Source organism: Oncorhynchus tshawytscha, linkage group LG10 (genome assembly GCF_018296145.1).
Source record: "Oncorhynchus tshawytscha isolate Ot180627B linkage group LG10, Otsh_v2.0, whole genome shotgun sequence".
Classification (NCBI taxonomy): domain Eukaryota; kingdom Metazoa; phylum Chordata; class Actinopteri; order Salmoniformes; family Salmonidae; genus Oncorhynchus; species Oncorhynchus tshawytscha.
In genome coordinates, this window is record NC_056438.1 from 43,165,743 (window position 1) to 43,178,474 (window position 12,732).

The following is a 12,732-nucleotide window of genomic DNA, read 5'->3' on the forward strand; positions in this document are numbered from 1 at the left end:
TGAACATTGAGTAGCTGTTAGTCGATACTTGTAAATGTAAATTCTAAACTGTTACGTGTACCTGCTTGTCCTCTGTAGCTGCATGCCTTTCTGTTTGCTGAAATCCACCATTTTTATAAAACTTTCCTTTAAATACAACAACTGACTGTTTTCTTGAATCGACTGACAGTGACTCAATGTAGTCACAGAGGTCCACTCCACCCGCCCAGTCTTCGCAACCCAACTCTACCTAGATGTACAAATTGTGGAGTTTAAACCTAGATAGCCAGAATGTAGATTAATACAGTAGGCTCGTTTGAGTGGTAAGGCGAAAGCAACCGACTGGAGACGAAAGTCGAGGAGTGAAGTCGTTGGACGTGCATCGACAACAGCCGAAAGTCCCGACACTGTAATGGTTTTCCAACAGCAAGTCTCAGATCAACATGGCAGTCAAAATGGCTGCTCTTGTTAATAAATGTTTGTCTGTATAAATAATACACATTTCTACACCCCCCATATCATACATACTGGCAACATAATGTGTGTACAATTCATTGGTTAGAGCAGTTTCCCAAACTCAAGCTTTGATTATTTGAGTCAGCAACTGCGGCGACTTCATCAAAAGCGGCATGACCTTCGATCACACGACTTTTGTTGACAGGTAGTTGCAAGCCAGACGGTTTTTATAACCATAATGCAACACACTTTGAAAAGCGGTGACCAACAATGGTCGACGACCTGACAGAAGTGATCCGCTCGAACGCGCCCACACTCCCATATTTTTATCATAGACATTAAAACCAGGTTTTCATATCAATATTCCATATCATAAGGAAAGCCTGCCTGGCCTAAGAAATTGAACATTTATGTAATCTATGGTTGGCATCATCTTGTGTGTGTTGTGATTTCCAATAGTATTAGTTTAACACTTGAATCTTTTATCAAATTTTAATTGTCCAATGCAGATGTTTTTCTCTCAATATAAAATCATTACTGGGTAACAATTAAGTACCTTACTGTGATAGTTTGCAATTAAAATGATTGGGGAAAAAACAAAAATAGATTCTTAGCTATTTCTCAAACAATAATTTAGCTAGGACTGTCTGGAAGTGGTCTGAGGGAGGGGAAAACTAGCTGTTATTGGCAGAAAAGTTTGGAACTTTTTCTTATTGGTCTATTCACTCATTGTGTTGTCACCAGGCAGGCCAAAACTCCATCCCACCAAAACAGGCTGAATTCATGCAGTCTTTTCAAACAGCTCTTACACAAAAAGGGGCATTATCATAATTGTTTTGCAATTTCACAGTATTATTCCATCCTCAGTGTAGAAATATATAAAAACAAAGGAAAATCACATTTTGACTGCACTGGGCCTTTAAAATGTGCTATCTGGATATAACCTAAAACATAATTTCTGTGTTGACAATGTAATCTGCTACCATATGCAGTCCTATCGATCTTACGACATTGAATAATACCCCCCCCAAGAAAAATCACACACAGCCTGAATATAGAAAAACACTTTTTTTTTTTTAAAGAGTGTTCTTTTTAAAAGTCACAGTAATGATCTCACACAACTCACTGCCAGGGGCAGAATACATTTAACACCTCTAAGCAATTTATTAGAACAGGGATGTTTGCAGAAAAGTCTACCGTCAAATGGCTCAAACAGTCCTACAAAAGGTTTGCTCCAGTCACCTGTGTCCCTGTATTACCAGCAAGTCTTTCCAGAGCATTGGAATATAAAGCTTTCAGTCACTTAAAATAGTAAAATGTACCCCTTCCCCAAACCCAATGTGTGAAGTATACCTACTTCGGTACAATAAAACCTGGCCTGGAAATGCAAGACACAGATGACTACAAGCACGATTAGCAGTCATACATTCTGTAGCACTCGATTGCTCCACATTGAACGGCACATTTCTTTCAGACAAATTATGCTGTAGTGCTGCTGTAGTAATTATAACAAAATGCAAAAATAACAGCAAAGATGATCACAAGAGGGAAAAATAAAAAAAATAAAAAAAAAGGGCGTTACTTCAGTTCTGGTGCTGATAGGAACAAGTGCTTTGCAAACTCTAAAAGATTGGACTACAAATACTACATTTATCAAATACCCTAATTGCAAGATATGTCCACAATCTTACCTAGATAGTCGTTTCTATGTTCTCAGAAATAAAAACTACTTCAGGCCAAACCAAGCTGCTTTTGAACTTGTGGTCAAGTTCCTGGAGAATGTCAAGTTCGTGGCAGGGGAGTACTTCAAGTGTTTAAGTAATTATTGTTCACAGTCAACCCAATCACACCTTCTCTCACACACACACACACAACAAAATACAATATATTCGCATAGTGGTCTTAAGGTTACTAATAGTATAGCCTGTACAACCTACAAGGACCAGCCTAGATACACATTTGGGCCATGGCTGCCCTAAAGACACAGGTAGTAACATCTGGACCAGGGATAAAACACACCAACCACTGGTCCACCAGAAAAATAAGAGCCAAGCTATCAATAGGAAAATAAAAGGAAACCAGAGGCATCAACTTTCACTGCATAACAAGCAGAAACATTACACTTATAAGGAGTCACTACTTTTAAAAAGACAGTTCATAGATTTAGTACAAAGGTACTAAAACATATTTTAAGTTTAACATCTGAGTAATGCATGACTTAAGTCACCCCTTCAAAATAAAAGCTTGTCTAAGATGACCACAAAATATTCAGGTAAAGTCATGAGGAAAGCCAGCCAAAGCCTAAGGAGGAACACACACACTTCAACCTCAATCTTGGAAATGCATATATTCAAGCAGCAATACAAAAAAAAATATCCATGAAGTATATACGCATAATCTCTGAAAAAAACAAATAATATATGAAAACATCCCTGCTATCTTGTCTCTAAATACAAAACTTCTACCAATAACTTGCTTCAGTGTAACAAGAGAAGTAATTTTTCCTCTTTTTTTTGTCTTTTTATCAGTCCTTTCAAAACAGGTTAAAATTTCAGTCCTCAGCTGTGAATGGTATGGATGACTGTCTTCTTTTCGTCATTAAAATCATTTCCTTTTTTTTCTCTTCTCTCATATACTTGAAGTTGTAAGCATGCAAGCCTCATAGGAGGGGGGCGGAGGCGCTGACGGAGCGGGCTGGTGGCGATGCTGAAGTCTTAGGCCAGGGCTGGGAAGGCCTCTGGGTCGTCAACATTGGGAACAGACACTCCACCTGGCTGGGGACCAAGAGAGAAAAAAATAAGGCATTTATAAAAGCTCAGAGAATACTGGGTCATGTTCAGTAGGGAGATTATAGATGAACAACACATTTCAAAACAATAGTCAACTTCAGCACAGAATTTCACTTTGTGTTCAGTGAAAACAGCTTTCTGTGGTCAGTAATCTAGGGTCCTGTACAAGCTGCGTTGCGGAGAACGCGGACGGAGTCACGGAATCCAGACATTAAATCGGAATTCAACAATATTCAAAAATGTATTGAATTTTGTAGAGAAATCAACTAAATGTATTGAACTTATTCAGAAATGCATTACATTAGCCCAAGTTAATCATCAGACATGGACAAAATACGTTACGGATTCTTATTTTCCTGCAAATTTGAAACAGCACAGGAACGCTCCTGTCTGTGTGTGCACGTTATGTCTACACTTTGTGTAGCCGATAGCGATGATGTTAATAATAACCTGGTAGAGATGGAAAGGCTTTCCCAAAAACCATCTCAATTAAAATGTTGACTACAAAGTACTCTATGCCTACTTGGCAGAATGACATTGTGATTATTTGCATCAGCGGTCATTTGTTTTGCAACCTCTGAAATCACAGGAGCACTACAGAAAGACTGCTAAAACAAACAACGACCTCTTGCTGGTGCTCACTTGCATTAAGTTTAACACCCCAAATCTAAATGTATTATTTTTTCCCCAGACCTCAAAAGTGGTCTCTTGATGTGGTTTAACCTCTAGGGTAGGGGGCAGCATTCGGGAATTTTGGATGAAAAGCATGCCAAAATTAAAACGGACTGCTACTCGGGCCCAGAAGATATGATATGCATATAAATGGTAGATTTGGATAGAAAACACTAAAGTTTCCAAAACTGTTAAAAGTGTCTGAGTATAAACAGAACTGATTTAGCAGGCAAAAACCTGAGAAAAATCCATTCAAAAGTAGTTTTATTTTTTGTTTTGTAGTTTTCTATTCAATGCCATTACAGTATCCATTGACTTAGGACTCCAGTTGCAGTTTCTATGCCTTCCACTAGATGTCACCAGTCTTTAGAAATAGTTTCAGGCTTGTATTCTTATAAATGAGGGAGTAAGACCAGTCTGAAGGAGTGGACCCTAACGTGTCGCAGAGTTTTTTCAGGCGCATGTGAATTTCTTTTTTACCTTTTATATTGAGGACGTTATTGTCCAGTTGAAATATTATAGATCATTTAGGCTAAAAAACAACCTGAGGATTGAATATAAACATCGTTTGACATATTTCTATGAACTTTACAGATACAAATTAGATTTTTATATCTGATTGTTTTGACCGAGTTTGTGCCTGTGGATTATTGAAGAAAACGAGCTAACAAAACTGAGGTTTTTGGATATAAAGAGACTTCATCGAACAAAAGGAACATTTAGAGTAAAAGAATGTCTTCTGATTGCCACCATATGAAGATCATCAAAGGGATTAGTTCTCTCTCTATTTCTGAGTTTTGTAACGCTTCTGCTGGGCTGGTTACTGTTTGTAATAATTTGTCAACTGGGCTATGTTCTGGGCTAGGTATGCTTTTGCCGAAAAGCATTTTATAAATTTAACACTGGTTGGTTTAACAAGAAGTTCATCTTTAAACCTATGTAAAATATGTTTTGTTTTCTGAATTTTTATAATGAGCATTTCTGTAATGAATTTGGCGCTCTGCAACCTCACTGATGTTGGCCAGATGGGACGCTAGCGTCCCACATACCCTAGAGAGGTTAAGCATTGTTATGAACTTACAAATAAATGGATGTTCTGTTCTTTTTTTTTTTTTTTTTTTTTTTAAATCAACAAGTGTGATTTTGAGAGAGAACCTAAAAAACGGGGAAAACGGAAACCTGGAAAATGGGACTTGGGGAAAAATTAAACGGAATCAGGCAAAAAAATAAAACTAATTTTATAGGGCCCTAGTAAGCGTAGCCTTTTGTGATCATTATTTACAACCATTTGTGGTCAGTTACAACAGCCTCAATTAGCATTACCTTTTCGGGTCGAACTCCCCCTGCGCGAACCGGACGGTCGGATCGGCCGCCTCCTCCACCGCGGCCTCCCCTTCCTCCACGGGCTCCCCCGCGCCCGCGCCCAGGGCGGCCCAGGTCTCCAAAGTTGATCTCCAGCTGGGCTGTGATGTCGTTGGCGGGCTTGCGGAAGTGGTGGTCCGGGCCGATTTCATCAGGGTTGCCCTGATGGAGATTTGACTTTGTTTACATTTAGTCAGAGCTAGAGTTTTACATTTAGACAAGAGTCCACTCATGCAACCATGTAAACTCAAATAGCCAACATACTAACTATTGTTCGACATAATTTAACTACTATGCCAATGTGTATGCATGTGTAGATGAAGGCTTGTTTTATCAGAACTGTCATGGGTTGAATATATATGAAACGGGTACCTTGAACAAGGGGGTCAACTCTTCAATCTCCGGAGTATCAATCACAGCTGGTCTCTGCAACATCCAAGAGAAAGGACCAACAATAAGACCGAGCACTTTTGTAATGACAGCCTCATGGGGAGGGTTTTTATCTGGTTTGCATTACGATCTGGTTTATATCAGCCCTTTTGGTGGCTAATACATAAACAAAACAACAATGAATCAATACCTTAAAGATGTGCATACTTCTTTAGCGTTGGTCAATAAGAATCAAACTTCTCTAATTGCAACTCCTTTCCAAACTTGAAACGCAACAGTACAGCTAATCCTACACTTCTTGAACATTCACCTTGAACATTCTTGAACATTTTGACCTCAAATAGATTTTAAATGAAAACAAATTTAAACGATTCAGTCACATCCTTAATCTAAATAACACATACTTTGCTCAAATATAGGGGTGAAAAAAATAATGAAATGTTAAAAACACAACTAAATACAACGGCAAAACATTAAATATACATGACAGCGCAGCGATAGATAAGCAAACATTTGGCACAGTGTGTGTCACTTACATCTTTAGGCTTTTCGTCGCTGACATCTTCGCTCTTGGACTTGTGCAGCATGTAGCCCTTGTTCCACTTGCTGTCAGCGCCCTCGTTGGGCTTGCGGATGTTAAACTCCACCTTGGCACGCTCCTTATCCTGCATGGCCTTCCATTCGTCCAGGGTCATCTCCTTGGGGCCCTCCTCCTTAGGTTCCTCTACTTCGTTCTCCCTGGAAGAGACGGAGACGCATCTGTTACCGCAAGCCATTACCAGTCTGTTAGCTTTCCAATTGGGTTTGTCGTTTTAGATTTCTTCTAGATTGACTGTAGTGCTACGTGCGTTGTGGACCATGTGATGAATTGAACGTTGAGATCAGACTGAATGAAGCAGTATGAATGGAGCACCCCAGTGAACCGGTACAGTGATGTTAACTCCAAGAATAGGTTTCCCCTGCAAAAATTTGATTTAACCTGTAAAAATAAAGGTTAAATGAAAAGGAGAGAAATGAGTTGGTTATCCCGTTTCAGTCAGAGCAGCAGTCCTGGGGTGTGTGGGGGGGTTAACTGGACAAGTCCAGGAGGGTACTCACTTATTCTCAGAGTCAGTAGGGTTGTGTTCCACTCCCTCAGGGGTTTCCTCAGGGGTAGTAGTCTGTTCGGCATCAACACTGGGAACAGAAATTCAATTTATTCATCCCCTCTGGGGCAAAAGCAGAAATCAGTCAATATCAACAAAGCCAGGACTTCCTCCGTGTAGGACCTTGCACATAATGGGTTTGATCGGTCTCCATTTAAGGAAATAGGTTCAGATTTTTTGAACACCCACCTCGTTTCGTCCTTGGGGTTTCCCCGGTTGTGAACACCACTCCCGCCACGCTTCTCCTCAGATTTCTGACTGTTGAGACAAACATGAAACCAAATGCGCTACCATCACTAGTCACAGAGCATCTGAAGATCAAATCCCCCAAAAAGTCCTTTGAGGACTCGGAGCAGAAATGACTCACGGTTTGTCGCCACCGCTGTGTCTGTCGAAGTCCCGTTTGCCGCGGGAGTCGAAGCTGTCGCCCCGGCCCATGCCCCGTCCCCGCCCACCACGCCCAGCACGGCTGCCACCACGCCCTCTGGGGGGCCGGTCTCCTAGAGGCCTGATGAGGGACACACACAGACTTTGCATCAAGGAGGGCAGATAGGAGCAGCTCAGGACTATGAATAATACTTTATTGAAAGTTAAAAATAAAATAAATTTAAAAAACATGCAAGGATAGGTATGATTTGAATTTAGACTTTTTTCTTTACACCACAGTCAAAGTCTGGTGCCACCTGACACTTAACAAGTAACAAACTGAAGCATACAGTGCGTCCTAGACAACCAGATTTACATTACCAACCCTTATTATCAAAAAAATGCTGACCATTGTCATTTACTACAGCAATTACTCACTTGTCTGCAGAGAACTCTCCTCTTTCTCCACCGTCGGGCTTGTCCTCAAGGGGTTTGTCGAAGCGGCGCTCGCGTGGGGGTCTCCTGTTGTCCGGCCTCCTGTCGCCGGTGGGCCGGCCCTCCCCCTGCCCGCCCTGGGTGCCAGGCTGGCCCTGCTGGTCCGGCCTTCGGCCCACCCGCCTGATAACTGCTACCACAACAACACATGGAGGCTTTAGATGTGGCCAATCACTCAGCACTGGCCAGAGATGACTACAGAGACAAATGAAAAGGGTTGTGCAGTGAAAAATCCCATGAACATTCACCACTCTTTCAATCAATAATACCTTTTGATTAAAACATGTTTTGGTCTGATAATGGGTGTTGGAGCCAAATAATGTGTAACCAAAAAGTATAATACAACCAAGGGTGGTATAATGCGCTGGTGTCTAGACTAGAGACGAATTGCACGAGGAGCTTCAAGTAAGCATTTAACATGAAATATGGGTCAGTTGTCAGCAAATGTGTTAGCTAATCAGCTTCGTCTGGTATGACCTATCTCATGAGGGTGTGGAGTGTTAGCTACGCCCTGTCGTGGTTTATTACTTTGACAGCATGCACTCTTGACTCAAGGCAGACACGCCTGCTTTCAGTGCATGTAGGCATGGTATTTATATTTGTGTAGTTGAGGACATCTGGCCAAATCACTTGTTTACAAAAAATACAGCGCATGCACGTAGACGAAATCCTAGTAACTTAGCTGAATTAGTAGCTAACGAAAGTAGCTAAGATGATCTGTTTGGAAATGCTTCTGCAAAGATAAACGCCAGCACGTTCTGTCAACGACTGTCACAACACGTTACTGCACAAACCGTTTGAACCAACAACACAAAACAGTGCTAACTATGCATTAACTAGATCAATTAAACGGTGCAAGGTTTTCTACCTGTGTTGGCCTGTTTCTACCAAAATGCTGGAACAACCACCAGCATGGGACTTTGGTTGGCTAGATACCTACCCAATGATGTACTTGCAGGATAACGCACGGGCCTTGACGTTAAACTCGAGATTATTTTTTTATACAGTTTAGTCGCATCAGTGTTTTGAAGAATAGCTAACGTTAGCTAACTGCGCAGCAAACATGCCCCGCAAATCCTAGACGAGCCAGCTCGTCAGCAAAGAAATAAGTTATCTAATTCATATACATGCCCACCAAACTCGAGCTTTTTCATGACAAACACATTTTACTGCGCAACTACCACTGGAGTATCTAAGAACAATCCACATCCTGCAGGTGGAATTCATATCTGCGACAGGTTAGCATGAGTGCACTGTTGGGTGATATACAGTACATATCCAATGCATGATTAACCTGTCCAATAATCATGCATTGGATATGTGCATGTTTGCAGTGGGTTCTGTTGCCGTCTAAATTGATCACAACAGGACAGGTACCATGTTGACCCTCATCATGTTGTTGTTACCAAGCTGGCTAGGTTTTTGCAGGTTTTGAAATATTTAAAAAACGCAATACCAACGTGTGAGTGTGAACCTTACCTTCTTTCTTCGGAGGTACTGGAGCCTGAGTTTCATCTTTTTTGTCAAGGAGCGGATTCTTCCTGTCCTTCTGTGACTCTTTCTTGGGCTGCTTGGCAGCTTGGGCTGCAGACTTGGTGATACTAGCTGCGGCCGCCTCTTTCTTCTTGTTCTCCGCCGCCTTTAACACCTCGAACGGATCTGATTCATCATCCAATAGCTGGTCAAACCGATTCGTTACGACGCAGCCGAAGCCTTCTTGCAGTTGTCCGGGCATGATGGCGCCCCTTCAGCGGGATTTACCTCCGATTCTACGAGGCTGGCTGCGAACAATTCGCTAGATACTGCCACAAGATGGCTGGGAAATGTACCCCTTCTCTTCCGGTGCGAGGAATATCCGGGACATTCAGTAGTGCGCCATATGATATGGGGTATGTACTTATCTTGCCAAGCAGGGTGTCACAATATGCTGTTTGTAAACACATGCACATTTTCTCACGTGTCAGGTGATAACTGTTGAATTATTCCTATATCGCATTAGCCATGACATATATTTGCTACGTTAATTGACAAAAACAAAATGCCTATGCACTGTAGGTCGGTAACAATAAATATACTGATGACCAATAAAAACCTTTATTGCCTTATTGTTTAGAAGAGAATAATAAATATCCAATATGCAGTTAATGCTTTTCAGGAAATGTAGACAGTGAGGGGAAGAGGGGACCTTTTTCCAAGTGAAGCATTTCCAAATCCCAATATCAGCAGCTCTCTCTGTGTGTTCTGGAGATTAAGGAGGATTTGTAGGTTTATAAAAAGCAGAAAACAAATTTGTGTGTAGAGGGCAGGCAGGGAAATGTTGTGAACAGCTGGTAGTGTCATGCAGCTGTCTATTTACAAGCATTTCACTACACCCTTAATAGCATCTGCTAAATATGTGTGTGACCAATACAATTTAAGTTGATTTGATCTGACTAGTCATTTCTCTGTAACCTATCAGCGGGAATTTTGGAACTCAACTATCCAGCCAAACACAGCTGTTGGCGACAAGGTCACATATTGGATGCCATGTTAATTTAGCTTTTATAATTTTCTATTCTATGAATACAATATCCTTGTAATAGTTTAGCCCCTGTAGAAGGAATCATATTATTTGTTTGTACATAAGTCTACTACAGAGTTTTAACGCATGAGCAAGACACTCACATGACTCAACTGTGACAAAGCAATTTGGCAAGCAAATGCCTCTCCTCATAACGCCCTAAAGTGGTGTCAGTGAAATGTGTGCCATGTATGATAACGGTGACATTACAAGCATCTTGCACCAATAAACTTGGAAGTATCCATGTCATGTTGGAACTGGCATTATATCCTATGTGCTACTGTATTTCTCTTTAGACCTACAGTACAATATGATTCACATTTGACCTGAGACCCATTTTAGTAGTGGTATATTACTCCTATATTAGCCTCATTGTTCAAAATACTGTTGCATTTGGTGTGAGTGACACTATCCATCACCACATCATCTTTTATGAATGAAGTGACATAACAAAAGGAACACATAAGATAGAGATAATTGGTGTGGGCCTAAGGCAAACCACACCACCCAAATAACCCTAATCATGGTTTGTAAGGCTACACCACACCACACCACAGCAAACCTGGGTGTGTGTGTAACATGATACAGGTATCAGGTAAAAACAGGGCGGGTGTCTTTGTTACACCAGTAAACTGGGCCTACACAGCTCACATGCTCTGCAATACAGACAAGACCATCTGCTGTTGCCCTGTTGTTGAACAATTCAGCCAATGAAATATCCATTTGAAAACATTCTAACTGGGAAATGTTGATTTTAGACTGAAATACAATTGGCAATGGTTATACATTTGACTACATACTGTGCCTTCAGAAAGTATTCAAACTCTTGACTTATTCCACATTTTGTTGTGTTACAGCCTGAATAAAAATGGATGAAATAGTTTTTGTTTTCTCTCACCCATCTACTACACACAAGACCCTATAATGACAAAGTGAAACCATGTTTTTAGATTTTTTTTGCAAATTTCTTGAAAATTAAATACAGAAATATCTCATTTACATAAGTATTCACACCTGAGTCAATACTTTGTAGAAACACCTTTGGCAGCGATGACTGCTGTGATTCTTTCTGGGTAAGTTTCTAAGCACTTTCCACACCTGGTTTGTGCAACATTTGCCCATTAATAGTTTCAACATTCTTCAAGCTCTGTCAAGTTGGTTGTTAATCATTGCTAGACAACCATTTTCAGGTCTTGCCATAGATTTTCAAGTAGATTTATGTCAAAACTGTTACTCAGTCACTCGAAGATTCACTGTCTTCTTGGTAAGCAACTCCGGTGTAGATTTGGCCTTAAGTGTTAGGTTATTGTCCTGCTGAAAGGCAAATTCATCTCCCATTGTCTGGTGGAAAGCAGGCAAAACCAGGTTTTCCTCCAGAATTTTGCCTGTGCTTAGCTCTATTCCGTTGATGTTTTATCCTGAAAAACTCCCCAATTACAAGAATACCCATGACATAATCAGCCACCATTATGATTGAAAATGTCGAGTGGTACTCAGTAATGTGTTGTGTTTGGTGCAAATCCAATACAACACTTTGTGTTCAGGACAAAGAGTTAATTGCTTTGACACATTTTTTGCAGTACTACTTTAGTGCCCTGTTGCAAACAGGATGCATGTTTTGGAATATTTTTCATTCTGTCAATTAGGTTCGTATTGTTGAGTAACTACAATGTTGCTGATCCATCGTCAGTTTTATCCTATCACAGCCATCCCGGCTGGGATGTCCTTGTCTCATCGCGCTCTAGCGACTCCTGTGGTGGGCAGGGTATATGCACGCTGACACGGTCGCCAGGTGTATGGTGTTTCCTCCGACACATTGGTGTGGCTGGCTTCTGGGATAAGCAGGTATTGTGTCAAGAAGCGGGGTCATGTTTCGGAGGACACACGGCTCTCAACCTTCACCTCTCCCTAGTCCATATGGGAGTTGCAGCGATGGGACAAGACTACATACAACTACAAATTGGGGAGAGAAAAAAAGTGAGAAAAAAATACAAAATAAACATTATTTGTAGTGACTGGGTGTATTGATACACCATCCAAAGTGTAATTAACAACTTCACCAGGGATATGCAATGTCTGTTTTTTGTACCCATCTACCAATAGGTGCCCTTCTTTGCGAGGCATTCAAAAACCTCCCTGGTCTTTGTGGTTCAATCTGTTTGAAATTCACTGCTCGACTGAATGTGTGGGGTACAGAGATTAGGTATTATTATTATTGCACATATGCAACTTATTAAGTAAAGCAAAATCTTACTCCAAACTTATTTAGGCTTGCCATAACAAAGGGGTTGAATACTTACTGACTCGAGACATTCCAGCTTTTAATTTTTTTATTCATTTGTAAAACATTTCTATAAACTTAGTCATTTTTAAATTCAGGCTGCAACACAACAAAATGTGGAAAAAGTTTCTAAAGGCACTGCAGATAAGAACACGTCAGAAATTGAACCAAAGTCAGCATTAGCTTGAAGAGTGGTGGCGTCAAATCAACTTTTCATTCAAACAAGCTACACATAAA

General features: G+C 40.8%; 1 protein-coding gene across 2 annotated transcripts; it reads right to left on the minus strand.

Annotated features, from left to right (window-relative positions):
• Positions 1-1,575: 1,575 nt before the first annotated feature.
• On the minus strand, positions 1,576-9,517 carry LOC112260222 (plasminogen activator inhibitor 1 RNA-binding protein). 2 transcript variants are annotated; one of them, XM_024435158.2, is made up of 9 exons: positions 9,134-9,517; positions 7,598-7,784; positions 7,161-7,301; positions 6,983-7,051; positions 6,747-6,824; positions 6,185-6,386; positions 5,631-5,684; positions 5,220-5,420; positions 1,576-3,209 (listed from the first exon to the last, which is right to left on the minus strand). In XM_024435158.2, the coding sequence occupies exons 1-9, from the start codon at positions 9,387-9,389 to the stop codon at positions 3,150-3,152; spliced, it is 1,248 nt and encodes a 415-aa protein (XP_024290926.1). In that variant the 5' UTR covers positions 9,390-9,517; the 3' UTR covers positions 1,576-3,149. The 2 variants fall into 2 exon arrangements, with proteins under 2 accessions (XP_024290926.1, XP_024290925.1); XM_024435157.2 differs by having other exon boundaries at positions 7,598-7,787.
• Positions 9,518-12,732: the final 3,215 nt, after the last annotated feature.